This window comes from Anthonomus grandis, chromosome 19, assembly GCF_022605725.1.
Source record: "Anthonomus grandis grandis chromosome 19, icAntGran1.3, whole genome shotgun sequence".
Lineage (NCBI taxonomy): Eukaryota > Metazoa > Arthropoda > Insecta > Coleoptera > Curculionidae > Anthonomus > Anthonomus grandis.
The window spans coordinates 6,254,408-6,276,115 of NC_065564.1; the positions used below are offsets into that span (position 1 = coordinate 6,254,408).

Sequence of the window (21,708 nt, forward strand, 5' to 3'; positions counted from 1 at the left end):
ATAATAAATGAACAATTTTGATTTAATTTTCAACGACCCTGTATAATGCTGATTAAATCAAGCTATGGGACGTTATTGAAGATAGTCTCTTAAAGGGATGTTTAAAATTTGAACTATTTACCTTCAGCCTGAATTCCAATGGGGGTGTCAATATAGTCGCTAGGGCTTGCTCCCGGGACACTAGCGATGCACAGCACATGCGCCGAACAAACCCCGAAGCTGTTCAGCAACTCGGCTGGATTATTCGCGTCTATAACCTAAAAAGAAAACCGGTCTGGATAACCCGATCGACGAAAAACCATCCGCATATTTACGGTAACTAGACTGGCTTGTTGTGCAGTGGTCACAATCCACACGTTTGAGGATAGTTTGGTCTCCAGTAGAGCCCCCTCCTTGCAGTCGCTCAGCTCCTTCTCCAAAGACTCCACTTGCGTTTCCGATTTCGACTCGGGCATCTTCGGCTCGTCCGAGTAGAATATGCTACCACCCACCTAAAGCGAATTGAAACCTTCGAATCAAGAAAGGAGGGAGGAGGAAACTCCTCACCATTAATCCTCCGTCCTTGGTGTATCCGCCCATCAAGTTGACTCCGGCTGCACACCATATCAACAGGTTCGGGGTGGTTTCCGCCAGGGGGCGACAGTAGACCGGAACGGGAACCGGCAGGCCACTGTTACCCTTCCCGGCCGGACTAGAGGACACTTTTCCCGGGAGACTCCAACCGTAAGCGTGGAGTCTTCCGTTGTCTTTTTTCACGTGGGCTTTTACCTAAAACACCCTCCAGGTCAGATGGGAAGGCAACCCTTATGAGCCCCCCACCGAGGGAATCCCTGAAATTTCCCGTTTATCTGCCTTTCCAGGCTATTCGGTATTCCAGATTCCCTGGAAAAGCTCTTTAAATTGCTCTATTTAGTCCAGGAGTTTGGTCTCCTTCTTCCTCCTAAGTCCCCTAGGGCTCTTTTGAATTTCCAAGTAAGTAAAATCAAAAAGACTTATTAAAGATTAAAGCAAGCAGAAAGACAATAAGAAAAATGAAACTCCTGGCCAAATTAGGGCATTCCAAAGGGCTTTTCCAGAGAGTTCTGAGTACAGAATTGCCTGGAAAGGTGGATAAAAGACATGTTTCGAAGGTGACACCAGTGGGAGGGCAATTATGGCTCTATTCTCAATAGACTTGGAGCGAGAGAAAGGGGAATTGACGCTTACCTGTCTGTATTGCTCCTTGCGCTCCATCTCCTTGCGCATCATGTAATTCTCGGACCCTAAAAAAAGAAAACATGTATGACTCATCGCCTCGCGCGACCGGTTTACTTACATTTAAGTCCCGACACTACTTAATTCGAGCTAAAACAAGCCAACTTTAAAATAAATAAATAAAACTGCAAAGGAAAGTTAACAAAATGATATATTGGGAAAGTAAAATAAAAAAAAAACAATGACTAGGTTAAGACTATTTGACTAACTATTTTATGGGAATAAAAACTTAGTCCCCATAAACACGTTCATTTAACATTCCTTGGCATATTCTAATCACGGTTCTTAGAATTTATTTTTCGTGTTTTTTGGGGATGGCGGTTTCATGTCCCTATTTGGCCACAATATTTGAGATAATTGTCTTAAATAAAAAAAACCACTGGTAACTACTAAGTTAACCCCGCTCCCTCGGCCCCGTTGGCCCTAAACTAATTTGAGCAAAATTTGGCTTAAAACTGACAATAATCACCGATTCAGTCAAACAAACACGCGCAAAGATCTTTGCCGAACATCCCGAGAATGGGGAGAAGAAGAACGAAATAAATCAGATTCCTATAGGGTTTTAGGCCGTGGGGTCTACCTGAAAAATTTGAAATTTATACAGGGCGAGTCGCGCGGACGACACACCCAAAGCGAAGCGACAAATAAGCCACGTTAAACCGACTTATCCATGATTTTAAGGCACTTATTATTATGCTCGTCAGTCTCAACTGTTTTGTACTATAACCGAACCTAACGGTAACTTTCTATTATTTACACCCTGTTAAATTAACGTAACTTTGGTAACTAATGGCGAATGTAGAGGGTTGGTGTTATGTGATGATGCAGTGATTTTTAGGGAATGTCTGGGAAAGTTTGCTTTTGGGGGACAATTTTTGTTCTGTTGTACTTAGAGAGTTGATTTGAAAACTACCAGTAAGGAAATCATTAATTTTAATAATCTGGAAAGTTTGAAAGACCTACCCCAAAAAAAAGTAAAAATTTTGGCCAAATTTGGTTTTTTTCAGGTGAAAAATGTTGCTTTTGGGGGACAATTTCTGTTCTACTGTACGTAGAGAGTTGATTTAAAAACTACCAGTAAGGAAATCATTAATTATAATAATCTGGAAAGTTTCAAAGACCTACTCCAAAAAAAGTGAAAATTTTGGCCAATTTTGGTTTTTTTTAATGTGAAAAATGTTGCTTTTGGGGGACAATTTCTGTTCTATTGTACTTAGAGAGTTGATTTAAAAACTACCAGTAAGGAAATCATTAATTATAATAATCTGGAAAGTTTCAAGGACCTACTCCAAAAAAAAGTGAAAATTTTGGCCAAATTTGGTTTTTTTCAGGTGAAAAATGTTGCTTTTGGGGGACAATTTCTGTTCTACTGTATGTAGAGAGTTGATTTAAAAACTACCAGTAAGGAAATCATTAATTATAATAATCTGGAAAGTTTCAAGGATCTACTCCAAAAAAAAGTGAAAATTTTGACCAAGTTTGGTTTTTTTCAGGTGAAAAATGTTGCTTTTGGGGGACAGTTTCTGTTCTATTGTACTTAGAAGGTTGATTTAAAAACTACCAGTAAGGAAATCATTAATTATAATAATCTGAAAAGTTTCAAGGACCTACTCCAAAAAAAAGTGGAAATTTTGGCCAAATTTGGTTTTTTTCAGGTAAAAAATGTTGCATTTGGGGGACAATTTCTGTTCTACTGTACGTAGAGAGTTGATTTAAAAACTACCAGTAAGGAAATCATTAATTATAATAATCTGGAAAGTTTCAAAGACCTACTCCAGAAAAAAGTGAAAATTTTGGCCAATTTTGGTTTTTTTCAGGTGAAAAATGTTGCTTTTGGGGGACAATTTCTGTTCTACTGTACGTAGAGAGTTGATTTAAAAACTACCAGTAAGGAAATCATTAATTATAATAAAATGGAAAGTTTCAAGGGCCTATTCCAAAAAAAACTCAAAATTTTAGCCAAATTTGGTGTTTTTCATGCTAAAATGTTTGATTTTATGGGACAATTTCTGTTCTATTGTACTTAGAGAGTTGATTTAAAAACTAGCAGTAAGGAAATCATTAATTATAATAATCTGTAAAGTTTCAAGGACCTACTCCAAAAAAAAGTGAAAATTTTGGCCAAATTTGGTTTTTTCCAGGTGAAAAATGTTGCTTTTGGAGGACTATTTCTGTTCTATTATTCTTAGAGAGTTGATTTAAAAACTACCAGTAAGGAAATCATTAATTATAATAATCTGGAAAGTTTCAACGACCTAGTCCAGAAAAAAGTGAAAATTTTGGCCAAATTTGGTTTTTTTCAGGTGAAAAATGTTGCTTTTGGGGAACAATTTCTGTTCTACTGTACGTAGAGAGTTGATTTAAAAACTACCAGTAAGGAAATCACTAATTATAATAATCTGGAAAGTTTCAAAGACCTATTCCAAAAAAAAGTGAAAATTTTGGTAAATTTTGGGTTTATTCATGTGAAAAACTTTGCTTTTGGGGGACAATTTCTGTTCTATTGTACTTAGAGAGTTGATTTAAAATCTACCAGTAAGGAAATCATTAATTATAATAATCTGGAAAGTTTCAAGGATCTACTCCAAAAAAAAGTGAAAATTTTGGCCAAATTTGGTTTTTTTCAGGTGAAAAATGTTGCTTTTGGGGAACAATTTCTGTTCTACTGTACGTAGAGAGTTGATTTAAAAACTACCAGTAAGAAAATCATTAATTATAATAATCTGGAAAGTTTCAAGTACCTACTCCAAAAAAAAGTGAAAATTTTGGCCAAATTTGGTTTTTTTCAGGTGAAAAATGTTGCTTTTGGGGGACAATTTCTGTTCTACTGTATGTAGAGAGTTGATTTAAAAACTACCAGTAAGGAAATCATTAATTATAATAATCTGGAAAGTTTCAAGGATCTACTCCAAAAAAAAGTGAAAATTTTGGCCAAATTTGGTTTTTTCCAGGTGAAAAATGTTGCTTTTGGGGGACAATTTCTGTTCTATTTTACTTAGAGAGTTGATTTAAAAACTACCAGTAAGGAAATCATTAATTATAATAATCTGGAAAGTTTCAAAGACCTACTCCAAAAAAAAGTGAAAATTTTGGCCAATTTTGGTTTTTTTAATGTGAAAAATGTTGCTTTTGGGGGACAATTTCTGTTCTACTGTACGTAGAGAGTTGATTTAAAAACTACCAGTAAGGAAATCATTAATTATAATAATCTGGAAAGTTTCAAGGACCTACCCTAAAAAAAAGTGAAAATTTTGGCCAATTTTGGTTTTTTCATGCGAAAAACTTTTCTTTTATTCCACTTAGAAACTTCATTAATTCATGTCTCAACTAAATCTTTTTTAATATTACAATTAAAATCCCCAGTTTAATCACACCCCCCATCATCACATAACACCAACAAAGCAAAAACTTAACAAACACCTGTGGCACATAAAACAATCAATTGCTCAACAACTGCAGCAAATCAACGATTAAAAAAAAATGCATTTAAAGTCAAAAACTAACAATAATAAATGTTTACAATATCAAAACAACCCTAAGTATGTTATCACAGAAACGAAAACACTCCTTATCGTATTATTTACAAGAACAATATTATATCGAAACCTGGGCACCAGTTTAGCGACATTAGGCAGCACCTATAGTAGGCTCAGTTAAATCCATCCTCATTTCCGGCAACCCCCTCCCCTTCGCGCTAAACTAACTTAAAATCACAATGCTTCCGTACCCATCTCGACCTCTCCCCGATCCGGGATTCTGGAGGCCACCTTCAGTCCGGGTGTGACCGAGTTACTGGCCGCCTGATACTTCAACTGCGGCACCGTCATCGACCTTTGCACCTTCGACGAGTCCCCGCCGCTGAACAAATTCTGGAAGAATTTCCAGATCCCGCGGTTCTGGTGTTTGTCCAGGGTCGGCTCACGGGACGCCCGGATCATCTGCGTCCAACGTACCGCCTCCTGTAACTCCATGAAGTGCTCCTGCAAACAGAAAGGGCAGAACTACGAAACCACGTCGCAGTAGTTGAGCTCCCGGGGGGAGTAAACGGACGTATGGTTCCGCCCCGGGAGAGCGGTCAAATGATAATAATAATCGGGAAAATAAATAAAAATTTGCCAGAGTTTAAATTAAATGTGCCGGTGAGACTACCTGAGTTAGAAATGAAAGTAATACAACGTTAGTAAGTATTATAAATCAATGTTTTCCCTTATTACTTATAACTGCCAGTATATAAAGGGAGGCGGTTTGATATGGGAAACTACCGCCCTGTATTATTGCATATTACCTTTAATATGAAAGTTTTTGAGTGTTAGGGCTTCAATCTCTGATACTTTACCCACAGGTTCTACGTTCAATTTTATAGACAAAAAACCATATAAATGAGGGTTGCACTCTCCACCCCTCTTAATGGGAGCCATATCAAAATTTAATTTCTCGAATTTTTACGAGTTCACTGGAACTAATCTTTCTATCACTTTTATGCCTTCCCCATGCATAAATACTCTGAAGAACAGTGAGAGTTTACTTTGACAATTGAGAAAAAACATGCCCCAACCAAAACTTCTCTAATTTATGAAATTTTTAGTCTAGACCGACGTTTTTACCCTCAAATCCATCCTCAGACACTCCATTATATTACTGTGAAAAAATTATGAAAATATTGCCAGTGGTTCCCAAGTTATACCCAAAAATGTCCACTAATGCATAAAAATCTTGACGAGTTTCAAAAACTCGAATTGGGCGGCTCTTGGACCTTGATGGACAAAATTGCCTCTAACTAAGAAGGTTTTTGAGGTACAAGAAACGTTTTGGTATGGAATTATTGGAAAAGGAACACACTTTCTTGGGCAAAAGCCCTTTTGAGCCAATTCCATTTATTTCGCAAAAGATTCTCAAGAATAGTGAAAATTTACTTTGATAATTGACAAAAAAACATGCCTCAATCAACACTGTTCCATTTTTGTAAATTTTGAGCCTAAATCGATGTTTTTACCCTCAAATCAATCCTCGGACACTCCATTATATTACTGTGAAAAAATTATGAAAATATTTCCAGTGGTTCCCAAGTTATACCCAAAAATGTCCACTGATGCATAAAAATCTTGATGAGTTTCAAAAACTCAAATTTGGCGGCTCTTCGACCTTGATGGACAAAATTGCCTCTAACTCAAGAAATTTTTGAGGTACAACAAACGTTTTGGTCTGGAATTTTTGGTAAAGAAACGCACTTTCTTGCGCAAAACTCATTTTCAAATATTTCTGAAAATATTCTCAAGAATAGTGAGAATTTACTTGGACAATTGACAAAAAAACATGCCCCAACCAAAACTTCTCTAATTTATGAAATTTTTAGTCTAGACAGACGTTTTTACCCTCAAATCTATCCTGAGACACTCCACTATACAGGGTGTCTCACGACGAATAGACGCGATCGATATTTCGGAAACTAATTTTTCAAAAATTTTGAAAATTTGGCAACATAGCACAGTCGATGGGGGCTACACAACTAAAATATTTTGACAGTTGTGACGTTTCCGGTTATACCGGAAGTAGGTATCAACTTCGTTATTTTAAATGGAACATCCTGTATATTTTTACTTTTTTGGCTTTTACGTGAAATTCTAAGTATATTTTGTGTATAATGTCCTATACCTAAGTGTAACCGTTTTTGACATATTTTTAATTTCATGTGAAAAACTATGTTTATAAGCCCTAACATAATTACCGATTACTCCCTTTTAGTAGCTTTTATTTATTGGTTAGTTTTGGTTTTATTTTAGAGGAAGGACCACTTTAAAAGACTATTTTAAAATTTGGCTAAAAAAAAGATACAGGGTGGTCAAAAACTAGCATTAAAAATTAAAATGAAAAAATCATTAAAAGTCAATTTTTTTAAATGGAAACCCCCTATTTTTATAATTTTTTCATTAAGATAATTAAAAATAAGGTTAACTTTGTATAAGGTTATCTAGTCCAAAAATTGATAGTTTCCGAAATATTGGCAGTTTAAATTTGGCCTAATATTAAAAGCCGTATAATAACACGGCTCAAGGATTGTTGATTAGTTGGGCATGACGGTTGTCATAGTTACCGCTAGAAGCGGCAGTAAGACAATGGATTATATGCATTAAATTTATAAGTTACTTGCTATTTAAGTTTTCTTCGTAAAAGTGTAATTTAATTAAAAAGTGTACATTTCTGTTATAATCCATTATCTTACTGCCGCTTTTAGCGGTTACTATGACAACCGTCATGCCCAACTAATCAACAATCCTTGAGCCGTGTTATTATACGGCTTTTAATATTAGGCCAAATTTAAACTGCCAATATTTCGGAAACTATCAATTTTTGGACTAGATAACCTTATATAAAGTTAACCTTATTTTTAATTATCTTTATGAAAAAATTATAAAAATAGGGGGTTTCCATTTAAAAAAATTGACTTTTAATGATTTTTTCATTTTAATTTTTAATGCTAGTTTTTGACCACCCTGTATCTTTTTTTTAGCCAAATTTTAAAATAGTCTTTTAAAGTGGTCCTTCCTCTAAAATAAAACCAAAACTAACCAATAAATAAAAGCTACTAAAAGGGAGTAATCGGTAATTATGTTAGGGCTTATAAACATAGTTTTTCACATGAAATTAAAAATATGTCAAAAACGGTTACACTTAGGTATAGGACATTATACACAAAATATACTTAGAATTTCACGTAAAAGCCAAAAAAGTAAAAATATACAGGGTGTTCCATTTAAAATAACGAAGTTGACACCTACTTCCGGTATAACCGGAAACGTCACAACTGTCAAAATATTTTAGTTGTGTAGCCCCCCTCGACAGTGCCATGTTGCCAAATTTTCAAAATTTTTGAAAAATTAGTTTCCGAAATATCGATCGCGTCTATTCGTCGTGAGACACCCTGTATTACTGTGAAAAAATTATGAAAATATTTCCAGTGGTTCCCAAGTTATACCCAAAAATTTCCACTGATGCATAAAAATCTTGATGTTTCAAAAACTGAAATTGGACAGCTCTTGGACCTTGATGGACAAAATTGCCTCTAACTAAGAAGGTTTTTGAGGTACAAGAAACGTTTTGGTATGGAATTATTGATAAAGAAATGGACTTTATTGGGAAAAAAAACCGTTTAGTTCATTTTCAATTAATTCTCAAAATATACTCAAAAATTTACATTAATCATTGCCAAAAAACATGCCCCAACTGCAGCTGCTCTAACTTTCGAATTTTTTAATCTAGAGTGATGTTTTTACCCTGAAATCAATCCATTATATTACTGTAAGCAATTCATGAAAATATTCCCAATGGTTCCTAAGTTAAACTCAAATATGTCTATAATGGATAATAGTGACAAGAATAGGTTTTTGGAAGTTTTTTATGCAAGAAAAACTCGTCGCTCTGGGGTAACTTGCTCCATAACTTTGGTACTAGTACTCATATTATTTTGATTTTTGTTTTAAAAGTTTCCTTGGAGTATTTTTTAGCTTTCAATGCAAGAACCAAGAAATTCCATGCACTAGAAGCTTTTTTATCCAGTTTTTTGTAAAGTATGTCTTGTATGTCAGAGAAAAAATGTCACTCTTGGGTAACATGCTCCTTAACTTTGGTTCTAGTGTTCAGATTTCTTTGATTTTTACTTTAAAAGTTTCCTTGGAATATTCCTGAGCTTTCAATGCAAGAACCAAGAAATTCCATGCACTAGAAGCTTTTTTATCCAGTTTTTTGTAAAGTATGTCTTGTATGTCAGAGAAAAAATGTCACTCTTGGGTAACATGCTCCTTAACTTCGGTTCTAGTGTTCAGATTTCTTTGATTTTTATTTTAAAAGTTCCCTTGGAGTATTTCTGAGCTTTCAATGCAAGAATCAAGAAAATCCATGTACTAGAAGCTTTTTTATTCAGGTTTTTCTAGCGCATGTCTTGTATGTCAAAGAAAAAATGTCACTCCTGGGTAACATGCTCCATAACCTTGGTTCTAGTACTCGGATTTCTTTGATTTTTACTTTAAAAGTTTCCTTGAAATATTTCTGAGCTTTCAGTGTAAGAAACAAGAAATTCCATGCACCAGAAGCTTTTTCAGCCAGGTTTTTATAATGCATGTCTTGTATATGAGACAAAAAAATTCTCTGTTGGGTAACATGTTCCTTAACTTTGGTTCTAGTACTCGGATTTCTATGATTTTAATTTTAAAAGTTTCCTTGAAATATTTCCTAGCTTCCAATGTAAGAATCAAGGAAATCCATGCACCAGAAGCTTTTTTATCGAGGTTTTTGTAACGCATGTCTTGTATGTCAAAGAAAAAATGTCACTCTTGGGTAACATGCTCCTTAACTTTGGTTCTAGTACTCGGATTACTTTGATTTTTATTCTAAAAGTTTCCTTGGAATATTTCTGAGCTTTCAGTATAAGAACCAAGAAATTCCATGCACTAGAAGCTTTTTTATCGAGGTTTTTGTAACGCAAGTTTCCTTGACTGTTCTCTCTAAGGCCTTCGACACTATTGATCATCAAAACTCATAAATGGCTTCAACTGCCTGGAATAAGCTAGAAATGATGAACCTAAAGGATATAAAAAAAAAGTCGATAGACCACAGGTCCAGTGGGCAAGACAACCTTTGACAGTCCAATTTCCATTAGTGTCCTCTCTAACATGACTATTCTGGACCAACCTGGATTCAATTGTACATACCTTGTACTGGTTCCTTTCCAGGAGCACCCTGGCCATCTCCATACGGGTGAACCGTCTTCGTTGAGCCAAAGGCACGTCCGCCTCCTCGTCAGCCTCCTGTTTAGCCTCATTGGCCTCCTTGACCTTCTTCAGTTCCTCCTCCAGTTCCGATATTCTTTCCCTAAAAAAAAAAACAACATATCCCGGATTTAATAAGGGATTCCCCCATTTTAGACCGTACGTGCCTCAATTTGTTCCTGGATACACTCAAGGATAAAATCTCCTCCCTTAACATGTCGATTTCTCCCGTCAGTTCGTCCACTTTCACGATGAGGTCGTCCTTGACGACGTTCAGGGCGTTCCTGAAAACATTTTTAAAACGTTCATAATTCCGGTTAAATGGGGGGTTTTTCCCGGACTCACTTGGTGGCCAACAGTTCGTTGTTTTCCATAATGAGGTTCTCCACTTCTTTGCCCATACCTGGAAAATTGGATAGTGAAGAGTTTTGCGGGGAAACTCGGGGAATTCGGGGTCAATAAAGCACTTACCGAAGAAATTATCGTTGACTGTTGCGGTAGCGGTAATGCGAATGTTAGTGGCGGCCAAGAAATAAGACAAAGCGTTTGTTAATTAATTATGCGGGTTATGTACAGTATTTGACAAGCAGTTTGACGTTTAAAGCGGTTAAATCAAGTGACGATTTGTCGGTAAATAATGCCTAAGCTCTTATATTGGGAAAGTCTAAGTAAAGTGGTCCATGTATATGGAAACGGAGAGGTCAGATTTTTTATTAGATTTAGGACAAATCCCATTTAAATCAGGAAAAAATCAAGAGAAAAGGTTAAATTTAATATTAATGCTAAGGAATTTAAATATTAATTAAATTTCCTAGAATCAACGGTTAAACCAGGAAAACTCGATTAAAAAATTACACTGAAGGGATTAAATAAGGAAGTTAATGAAAACAGGTTTAAACCCAGAAAAGCCTGCTTAACTTAATCAAAACTTTTAATTAATTCTAGGGAATTTAATTAATTTTAATAGAATCTTAACGTAAAATCAAGAAAACTCAATTGAATTTTAATTTAATTCTAGAAAGCCCTATTTGATAGAAACTTAAGGTTAAACCCAGAAGATTCAGTTTAACTTGGTAAGAACCTTTAATTTTAGGCAGTCCAGGAAATATTAACTCGAATTTTAATTTAATTTTAAAGAACCTGAGGAATTTAATTAATTTTAACAGAATCTAAGATTAAACCAAGAAACCCCAAGAGGAATTTTAATTTCATTCCAAAAAATCCAAGGCATTTAATAGAAATTTAATGTTAAACGCAAAAGATCCAATTTAATTGAGTACAAACTGTTAATCTTCAGCATGCCAAGGAACATTAACTGGAATTTTAATTTAATTCTAAAGAACCTGACAAATATAATTAAATTTAACAAAAATGATGATTAAACCAGGGAAACTCGATTATAATTTTAATTTAATCTTTGAAAAACCAAGGAATTTAATAGAAAATTAAGATTAAAGCCAGAAGATGCAGTTAAACTTAAGGTAAAAATTCTGATATTAGGAAGCCCAAGGAATTTAATCAAATTTAAGAGAAGTCTCTAAGGTTAAACCATAACATAACTGGAATTTTAATTACATTCTAGAAGACCTAAGGAATTTAATAAAAACCTAAAGTTAAACCCAGAAAATTCAATTTAACTTGGTAAAAAAATTAATCTTATAAAGCCCAAGGAATTTAATTAAATTGCACGGAATCTAGGGTTCAAACAAGCTGGAATTTAATTGTAGAAGACCCAGGGAATTTAATCTAATTTAACAGATTCTAAGGGAAAACCAAGGAATCCCAACTGTAATTTTAATTTAATTTTATAACACCCAAGGAATTTAATATACACTAAGGAATTTAATAAAAACTTTAATCTTAGGAACCCCAAGGAATTAAATTAAATTTAACTGAATTCATGTAACCGCAACCGAAATTTTAATTAAATTCTAGATGACTAGAAGAAGTTTTCAGTGCAAGAATCAAGAAAATCTATGCACCAGAAACTTTTTTATCCAGGTTTTTGTAACGCATGTCTTGTATTTCAGAGAAAAAATGTCACTCTTGGGTAACATGCTCCATAACTTTGGTTCTAGTACTCGGATTACTTTGATTTTGATTTTAAAAGTTTCCTTGGAGTATTTTTTAACTTTCAGTGTAAGAATCAAGGCAATTTATCCACCAGAAGCTTTATTATCCAGGTTTTTGGAAGGCATGTCCTGTATATGAGAAGAAATTTGTCACTCTCTGTTAACTGGCTCCATCCCTTTGGTTCTAGTACTCAGATTACTTTGATTTTTACTTTAAAAGTTTAATTGAAGTATTTTTTAACTTTCAGTGTAAGAATCAAGGAGATTTATCCACCAGAAGCTTTATTATCCAGGTTTTTGGAAGGCATGTCCTGTATATGAGAAGATATTTGTCACTCTCTTATAACTGGCTCCATCCCTTTGGTTTTAGTACTCAGATTACTTTGATTTTTACTTTAAAAGTTTCCTTGGAGTATTTTTTAGCTTTCAGTATAAGAATCAAGAAAATCCATGCACCAAAAGCTTTTTTATCCAGGTTTTTGTAACGCATGTCTTGTAAGTCCGAGAAAAAATGTCAATCTTGGGTAACATGCTCCATAAGCTTGGTTCTAGTATTCAGATTACTTTGATTTTTATTTTAAAAGTTTCCTTGGAGTATTTTTTAACTTTCAGTGTAAGAATCAAGGCAATGTATCCACCAGAAGCTTTATTATCCAGGTTTTTGGAAGGCATGTCCTATATATGAGAAGATATTTGTCACTCTCTGATAACTGGCTCCATCCCTTTGGTTCTAGTACTCAGATTACTTTGATTTTTACTTTAAAAGTTTAATTGAAGTATTTTTTAGCTTGCAGTGTAAGAATCAAGAAAATCCATGCACCAAAAGCTTTTTTATCCAGGTTTTTGTAACGCATGTCTTGTATGTCAGAGAAAAATATCAATTTTGGGTAACATGCTCCATAACCTTGGTTCTAGTACTCGGATTACTTTGATTTTTATTTTAAGAGTTCCTTGGAGTATTTTTTAGCTTTCAGTGTAAGAACCAAGGAAATCCATGCACCAGAAACTTTTTTATCCAGGTTTTTGCAAGGCATGTCCTGTATATGAGAAGAAATTTGTCACTCTCTGTTAACTGACTCCATCCCTTTGGTTCTAGTGTTCAGATTACTTTGATTTTTATTCTAAAAGTTTCCTTGGAGTATTTTTTAACTTTCAGTGTAAGAATCAAGGAAATTTATCTACCAGAAGCTTTATTATCCAGGTTTTTGGAAGGCATGTCCTGTATATGAGAAGAAATTTGTCACTCTCTGTTAACTGGCTCCATCCCTTTGGTTCTAGTACTCAGATTACTTTGATTTTTACTTTAAAAGTTTAATTGAAGTATTTTTTAGCTTGCAGTGTAAGAATCAAGAAAATCCATGCACCAAAAGCTTTTTTATCCAGGTTTTTGTAACGCATGTCTTGTATGTCAGAGAAAAAATGTAAGTCTTGGGTAACATGCTCCATAACCTTGATTCTAGTAATCGGATTACTTTGATTTTTGTTTTAAAAGTTTCCTTGGAGTATTTTTTAGCTTCCAGTGTAGGAAATCCATGCACCAGAAACTTTTTTATCCAGGTTTTTGCAAGGCATGTCCTGTATATGAGAAGAAATTTGTCACTCTCTGTTAACTGACTCCATCCCTTTGGTTCTAGTGTTCAGATTACTTTGATTTTTATTCTAAAAGTTTCCTTGGAGTATTTTTTAACTTTCAGTGTAAGAATCAAGGAAATTTATCCACCAGAAGCTTTATTATCCAGGTTTTTGGAAGGCATGTCCTGTATATGAGAAGAAATTTGTCACTCTCTGTTAACTGGCTCCATCCCTTTGGTTCTAGTACTCAGATTACTTTGATTTTTACTTTAAAAGTTTAATTGAAGTATTTTTTAGCTTGCAGTGTAAGAATCAAGAAAATCCATGCACCAAAAGCTTTTTTATCCAGGTTTTTGTAACGCATGTCTTGTATGTCAGAGAAAAAATGTAAGTCTTGGGTAACATGCTCCATAACCTTGGTTCTAGTACTCGGATTACTTTGATATTTATTTTAAAAGTTTCGTTGGAGTATTTTTAAGCTTTCAGTGTAAGAATTAAGGAAATCCATGCACCAGAAACTTTTTTATCCAGGTTTTTGGAAGGCATGTCCTGTATTTGAGAAGAAATTTGTCACTTTCTGATAACTGGCACCATTCCTTTGGTTCTAGTACTCAGATTACTTTGATTTTTACTTTAAAAGTTTAATTGAAGTATTTTTTAGCTTGCAGTGTAAGAATCAAGAAAATCCATGCACCAAAAGCTTTTTTATCCAGGTTTTTGTAACGCATGTCTTGTATGTCAGAGAAAAAATGTAAGTCTTGGGTAACATGCTCCATAACCTTGGTTCTAGTACTCGGATTACTTTGATATTTATTTTAAAAGTTTCGTTGGAGTATTTTTAAGCTTTCAGTGTAAGAATTAAGGAAATCCATGCACCAGAAACTTTTTTATCCAGGTTTTTGGAAGGCATGTCCTGTATTTGAGAAGAAATTTGTCACTTTCTGATAACTGGCACCATTCCTTTGGTTCTAGTACTCGGATTACTTTGATTTTTACTTTAAAAGTTTCATTGAAGTATTTTTTAGCTTTCAGTGTAAGAATCAAGGAAATCCATGCACCAAAAGCTTTTTTATCCAGGTTTTTGTAACGCATGTCTTGTATGTCAGAGAAAAAATGTAAGTCTTGGGTAACATGCTCCATAACATTGGTTCTAGTACTCGGATTACTTTGATTTTTATTTTAAAAGTTTCCTTGCAGTATTTTTTAGCTTTCAGTGTAAGAATCAAGGAAACCCATGCACCAGAAACTTTTTTATCCAGGTTTTTGGAAGGCATGTCCTGTATTTGAGAAGAAATTTGTCACTTTCTGATAACTGGCACCATCCCTTTGGTTCTAGTACTCGGATTACTTTGATTTTTACTTTAAAAGTTTCATTGAAGTATTTTTTAGCTTTCAGTGTAAGAATCAAGGAAATCCATGCACCAGAAACTTTTTTATTTAGGTTTTTGGAAGGCATGTCCTGTATATGAGAAGAAACTTGTCACTCCTGGGTACCTTGCTCTATAACTTTGGTTCTAGTATTCATATTACTTTGATTTTTACTTTCAAAGTTTCTTTGGAATATTTTTGAGTTATTAGTACAATAATCGAGGAAATCCATCCACTAGAAGCTTTTTTATCCAGGTTTTTGTATCGCACGTCTTGTATGTCAGAGGAAAAATTTCACTATTCGGTAACTTGCTCCAGAACTTTGATTCTAGTACTCAGATTATTTTGATTTTTACTTTAAAAGTTTCCTTGGAATATTTTCTGGATTGTTCTCTCTAAGGCCTTCGACACTATTGATCATCAAAACTCATAAATGGCTTCAACTGCCTGGAAGAAGCTAGAAATGAAATGACGAACCTATAGAAAAAACGTTTTAAGAGGTCTCAGGAAGCCCAAGGAATTTAATTAAATTTAAACGAAATCTAAAAAACCCCAACTGGAATTTTAATTTAATTCTAGAGGTCCTAAGGAATTTAATTCAATTTAACAAAAATTTAATGTTAACCCCAAAAAATCAAATCTAAATGAAGTTTCAGATCAAATCCTCATTTTAATCGGATTTCTTTGCTTTAGCCTTCAGAGATCCCAAATTTAATCCAATATTAACGAAAATCAAGGATAAATCAAGTAAATTCAATGATAATTGATTGCACCTTACTTGATTCATAGAAAGCTAATTTTTACGATTAAATTCAATAAAAATCAAGTAAATTCAATGATGATTGAAAAGAACTTTGTGTAATCAAGAAAATTCCAAGGTCCAATGGCACCTTAATTGAATCCTAGAAAAACCAAGAAATTTAGTTAAATTTACTTAAATTTGAATTTAAGTCAAGTCAAATTTACATAGAAAAAAAATGTCCGCTGTATTAAACCGAGAAAACCGCAAGTCAATTAATCATATTTTAAAGCCTTTTTAAGGATGCAAAGGGCTAAAAACTAACCACAGAAACTTACCTGAAGAGGCATAATCTCCCGGATGCACCCAGCCACCTTAAACACGAAAATAACGCAAACGTAATACAAATTTAAAAAAAACAAACGCTATTTAACCCCTTATACTTACCAGTGATGTCGTTGGTGTCGTCATCGCCATCCCCATCCTGCAAACGAAAAATGTCACCCCAATTTCCTAAATTTCCCTTAAAAATCACGAACCTGAAAACTCAACTCCTCGTATAAAGTGTTGCCGGTCCTTTGCTCCCTAGTGGTAGTCAACCTCCTCCCGCTATTATTATTGGCAGCGGGAGGACTGACCGGCGACGTCACCACACTCTTATTCTCCAAATTGACTGCGTCTGTCACCTGAGCTTTTTCCACCCGCAGGACTTGCGGTGCCTTCTGACGGTCCAACTCGCTATGCAAACTGTAACCGGATTTTGCCAGAAAAGTGACGTTTTCTCTTAAACAAACTCACCTGGGTGACGAGTGGGCGCTGCTAATGGGCGAGGAGGGCACGCTGTCGACCGTCTCCGCGTTCTCCAGACTCTGGAAACCGAAGGAAATCGGCCCGGAACTGCGTCCGGTCACGTTCAAACGGTTCGACATCAGACGTCCCGCCTCAGCCCTCTCGTTCGCCAACTGTTGCCCCGAGTGGAGCAGTTTCGTTCGTTCCATGTAGTCCACGTGGGTTTTGAACAGTTCCGTGTATCTGGAACCGAAAGGTCAAGTCTTTACCCGGATTAAAGCTCCTGCAGCTAATATCAAGCAAATAATGGCATTAGCATGTTTTGAGTTTTTTTGCCAGGAAATTCGAAGAACTTGTCCCTTAATTGCAACTGGAAATATCTAGAAGATTTAAGCAAGAAGGTGGAGCAAATTGCAACGGAAAATAAGGGACTAAAAGAGGAAAATAAAACTCTAAAATATAGAGTGGAAAAAATAGAAAAGAATCTGGAAGAGGTGCACGAACGAAGCAAAAATGTTATAGTTATGGGACTTCCCAAAGATGGAAAGGCAAAGGATAATCTGATCTTGAGAAATTGAACGTACCGGATGAATATAGAACTGAGACCTCACCACATAAAGGGCCACACAGTATTATTAAAGTTGTGCTACAGAATGTACACCAAAGGAATGGGATAATAGAAAAAAGAAAAACAACACGCTCTTTAAAAACTACGGATTGTGGAATTGCCGGGGAACCCCATAACATTTTCATTAACGAAGACCTTACAAAGGAAGTTCAAAATCTCTTTCTGGAAGCAAAAAAAAACTGAAAAATAAAGGTTTTAGTTTTGTGTGGTGTAAGAGTGGAAAAGTGTTTAAAGACCGTTTCCAGGCAGTTAAATTAATTGAAAGAAGTCGTCCATATTCTCAAAGAGACCTTAATATAAACAAATAAAAAAGAGAAAAACACAAAGTCTACTGATGTGATGTGTGCTCTGATGATACTCTTAGGGGGCGAAACACGTGTCACCATTTAATAAATAAAAGAATTTTTTGAGACCGAGACTTTGGGTTGCTCTCATAAGATTTAGTTAAATTAATTTTTGCACTGAAAATTTCGTGAAAACGACATGATCAACTCCCCGGAAATTGCCCTCAGTTGCTCGTTGATCCAGTTCGTTTAAAAAAACAATTAGACCTGTAAGATCACCAGATTTGATGTTATTGGATTTTTTTTTGGTTCTCAAACATACTCAGCCCTATCCTCCGGCATCCTCTCCCTTAGATCGTCAATAAAAACCTCGTTTTCCTCGATTAAGCTCTGGATCCTCTCCCTGCAATTCAGTTCACTCTTGACCACTTTATCGCCCTCTTCCCTTGAAGTGCTCTTGATCCGTTCAACCAACTCGACCTCAAGCTGTCTGTAGTGCCCCTGGTGGCCATTATTGAGGCTCTTCTCTTTTAAAATTGCATAATTCGCTTGCTCCAGGTCCTCCTTGTAGTCCCTGTTTTGGGTCGATAAGTTATCGATGATCGTGAGCATATCGCTCTTCAGTCTGGTCAGTTCCACGTTCTCTTCCAGGAGCTTATCCACGTCCTCCTGTAAATGCCTCAATTCCAGCCCGAGTTCCCGGTTTTTACTGATCAGGAGGTCGATCTGTTTGCTCATAAAGTCGATCTCGACCTGCTGCTGTCCGATTTTACTCAGAAAACCCTCCTCGGCCACAAGAACCGACTCCTCGAACTCCCTGGTCCACTTTTTCAGCCTCATGATGTACCCGTCCTTCTCGCTGTTATCCGCGAACAGGAGCTCCACGTCTTTTTCAAGATTTTCCAGTTTTTCTTGATATTTAGCCTCCACCTCTGTCCAATGGCACTGGATAGAGTTGTGCTCGATCTTCAGTTTCTCGTACTCTCGTGTTAAACTCTTGGAGTCTCTACGGCAGCTCAGACATACGAACTTAATGGCTCCCTCGCTCTCGTCCAATAATTTTAACGTTTGGAGCGTTAAGTTGGTGCAGAGTTTGCAGTAAACGTTCGTGCAACAGTTGCAGAGGAGCCCCAGGTGGTTGTCCTCAGGCAGGGCGTTTACGTGACAGAACCGTTTACACTTCACGCACTTCATTGTTCATCGAGGGATGAACTTTAAATGAACGATAAACCGCCGACGGGATTAAAAATAATTCGATAAGGGTAACCGCTGCTCGGGAAATTTATGCAGGTTTTTCACACACAAAAGTGGTCAATGAGTAAAATCTATTTAATGGTTTTTTGTCGCATAAATACTGGGGCTTAAATTCATCCTCAGGGCTTTCTGTGTTATCCAGTAAAAGAATAATGCAAATATCTTTAGTGGTTTTTGAGTTATCATCAAAAATGTCTAAGAGAAACTTGAAAAATTGTAATTAAAATGACTTAATACATGGCTTGGCCAAACTAGCCTTAGCTTAGCGAATTTTTGAGCTAGAAGGACGTTTTTGGTCTCAAATCCATCCTCAAGGCTGCCTGTTGGATTTAGTAAAAGAATTATGAGAATATCTTTAGTGGTTTTTGAGTTATCATCAAAAGTGTCTAACAGCAACTTGAAAAATTGTAAAAAAAAGTTACTTAATACATGGCTTTGCCAAAATGGCATTAGCTTAGCAAATTTTTAAGCTAGAAGGACGTTTTTGCTCTCAAATCCATCCTCAAGGCTGCCTGTAGGATTTAGTGAAAGAATTATGAGAATATCTTTACTGGTTTTTGAGTTATCATCAAAAGTGTCTAACAAAAACTTGAAAAAAATTACTTAATACATGGCTTTGCCAAAATGGCCTTAGCTTAGCGAATTTTTAAGCTAGAAGGACGTTTTTGCTCTCAAATCCATCTTCACGGCTTCCTGTGTAATCTAGCAAAAGAATAATGCAAATATCTTTAGTGGTTTTTGAATTATCCCCAAAAGTGTCTAAGAGAAACTTGAAAAATTATAATTAAAATGACTCAATACATGGCTTTGCCAAACTAGCCTTAGCTTAGTGAATTTTTGAGCTAGAAGGACGTTTTGCGTCTTAAATCCATCCTCAAGGCTTCCTTTATGCCACAGTAAAAGAATTATACGAATAGCTTAAGTAGTTTTTGAATTATCCTCAAAAGTGTCTAAAAAAAATTGTTTTTAAACTTAATACATGGCTTTGCCAAACTAGCCTTAGCTTAGCAGATTTTTAGGCTAGAAGGGTGTTTTTGGTCTCAAATCCATCCTCAAGGCGGCCTGTAGGATTTAGTAAAAGAATTATGAGAATATCTCTAGTGGTTTTTGAATTATCCTCAAAAGTATCTAACAAAAACTTTAAAATTTTTTAAAAAAATGACGTATTACATGGCTTTGCCAAAACACCCTTAGCTCAGCGAATTTTTAAGCTAGAAGGACGTTTTTGGTCTCAAATCCATCTTCAGGGCTTCCTGTGTAATCTAGCAAAAGAATAATGCAAATATCTTTAGTGGTTTTTGAATTATCCTCAAAAGTATCTAACAAAAACTTAAAAAATTGTAAAAAAAATGACATATTACATGGCTTTGCCAAAACACCCTTAGCTTAGCGAATAATTTTTAAGCTAGAAGGACGTTTTGGGTCTCAAATCCATCCTCAGAATTTCCTTTATGCTCCTGTAAAAGAATTATAAAGATATCTTAAGTAGTTTTTCAGTTATCCTTAAAAGTGTCTAACAAAAACTTGTCAAATGTCTAAAAAATTTGGTTTTGCAAAAACTGCCTTAGCTCAGTCAATCTTTAAGCTAGAAGGACGTTTTGGGTCTGAAATCCATCCTCAGGCTATTCCTTATGCTCCTCTAAAAGAATTATGAAGATATCTCAAGTAGTTTTTGAGTTATCCTTAAAAGTGCTTGTGGGTGTTTATAAGACAATGTATCAGCCTGAGTTCACATCTTAGCTGACAAAATAGGCTCTCTCTTGGAAAATCTTTAAAGTATGGAGAAGCTCAATGTACGAAATTATTAAACAATAAGCAGAGCAACTTTATATAAAATCCTTTAACAAATACCTCAAATATTTACTAACTTATCCTAATTTAACCAAGAAAAATTGATCAAAAATGTGGTTTTACCAAAACTTCCTCAGCTAAATAAATCTTTAAGCTAGAAGGACGTTTTGGATATCAAATCCATCCTCAGACTCTCCTTTATGCTCCTCTGAAAGAATTATGAAGATATCTCAAGTAGTGTTTGAGTTATCCTCAAAACTGTGTACATTGAACATAAAAATGTTGTATTTACTGTACCTCTCATGAAGTTTGGCATATTCCTTCTTCAATTCCCCCTCCCTCTCCTCAAGCCTACTGGCATGCTCCATGGAGTTCTTATGCTTCAGCTCCAACATCCTCACTATCGACTCCAATGCCTCCTGTCTCGAAGACAACTCTTTCCTTTCGCCTAAAACAAATAACAATCATAAAAATCACGTTAAAACTGCATGAAAACAATGAGAACCTTCGGCAGCATCCTCGAACTCCAACAACTTCTGCTCGGCTATCTTTCTGGCACTTTTCTCCCTTTCATACTGGGTGACTAGCTGCTCGTTGTCCTCTTTTAATAGTTCTAATTCGACATCTTGGCCCTAGAAGAGCATGTTTATAAATTATGTGAGAAATTGCTGTGTACACCTGAAAATGAACCTGATTTTGTTGATAAGCCAGATCCAAACACTCCAGCACATTGACCAAAAGGGGCATCAGAGTCTTAACGACGTCCTCATCATATCTAGCGATCATCCTCTCGAATTCCTGGTAAATGCTACCAGCGAGTGATTGGACTTTGTCGGACATGACCATCCGAGTATCCTCGTGGGTACCATAGACCACTTCCGCTCCCATGCTCATGCTGCCCGAGAGACTGCTTTCCAAGTCCGACATATCCATTGCGATGCTAATTACTACAGTGATAAATCTTCTGATTAAGCTAAATTAGTCGATTTCATTACCTGTATCAAATTGAGTGGGCCTTCTTGGAATCACTGGAGCTTCTAAATTAACATAATTTTTGGGGGATTATCGAGTTGATTTGGCTTGTTGACGCTCGCAAACGGTTCGTGAACGTTCAGGTGAGGGTTTTAACGCATTTTGGGACGTGGAAAATGGATTTTTCTTTAGGAAATCCCTTTCTTTATTATTGCTCCTTTGC

General features: G+C 35.6%; 1 protein-coding gene and 2 long non-coding RNA genes across 7 annotated transcripts in view; 1 reads left to right on the plus strand and 2 right to left on the minus strand.

The window, feature by feature from the left end:
• The window catches only part of LOC126747433 (JNK-interacting protein 3), a 32,596-nt gene extending 10,896 nt beyond the window's left edge, over positions 1–21,700 (minus strand). The window contains exons 1-17 of one of the 3 annotated variants that reach the window (XM_050456091.1): positions 21,509–21,700; positions 21,204–21,453; positions 21,019–21,145; positions 20,811–20,961; positions 16,566–16,799; positions 16,307–16,514; positions 16,215–16,251; positions 16,106–16,141; positions 10,488–10,505; positions 10,362–10,419; positions 10,184–10,300; positions 9,960–10,119; positions 4,982–5,234; positions 1,207–1,262; positions 547–768; positions 315–491; positions 122–257 (exon numbers count right to left, since the gene is read on the minus strand). In XM_050456091.1, the coding sequence (XP_050312048.1) occupies positions 122–257; positions 315–491; positions 547–768; positions 1,207–1,262; positions 4,982–5,234; positions 9,960–10,119; positions 10,184–10,300; positions 10,362–10,419; positions 10,488–10,505; positions 16,106–16,141; positions 16,215–16,251; positions 16,307–16,514; positions 16,566–16,799; positions 20,811–20,961; positions 21,019–21,145; positions 21,204–21,446 (2,233 nt within the window). In that variant the 5' untranslated portion in view covers positions 21,447–21,453; positions 21,509–21,700. The remainder of the gene's footprint in view (positions 1–121; positions 258–314; positions 492–546; positions 769–1,206; positions 1,263–4,981; positions 5,235–9,959; positions 10,120–10,183; positions 10,301–10,361; positions 10,420–10,487; positions 10,506–16,105; positions 16,142–16,214; positions 16,252–16,306; positions 16,515–16,565; positions 16,800–20,810; positions 20,962–21,018; positions 21,146–21,203; positions 21,454–21,508) is intronic. The other 2 variants (XM_050456092.1, XM_050456093.1) reach the window with 2 other exon arrangements.
• LOC126747443 (uncharacterized) lies at positions 1,388–4,377 on the minus strand. 3 transcript variants are annotated; one of them, XR_007664201.1, is made up of 4 exons: positions 4,320–4,377; positions 3,348–4,157; positions 2,538–2,699; positions 1,388–2,375 (listed from the first exon to the last, which is right to left on the minus strand). It is a non-coding gene; the product is annotated as an uncharacterized LOC126747443 (long non-coding RNA). The 3 variants fall into 3 exon arrangements; XR_007664202.1 differs by lacking the exon at positions 4,320–4,377 and having other exon boundaries at positions 3,348–3,833; positions 3,996–4,198; XR_007664200.1 differs by lacking the exon at positions 4,320–4,377 and having other exon boundaries at positions 3,348–4,198.
• On the plus strand, positions 2,382–4,346 carry LOC126747444 (uncharacterized). The gene is made up of 3 exons (XR_007664203.1): positions 2,382–2,585; positions 3,396–3,557; positions 4,206–4,346. It is a non-coding gene; the product is annotated as an uncharacterized LOC126747444 (long non-coding RNA).
• Positions 21,701–21,708: the final 8 nt, after the last annotated feature.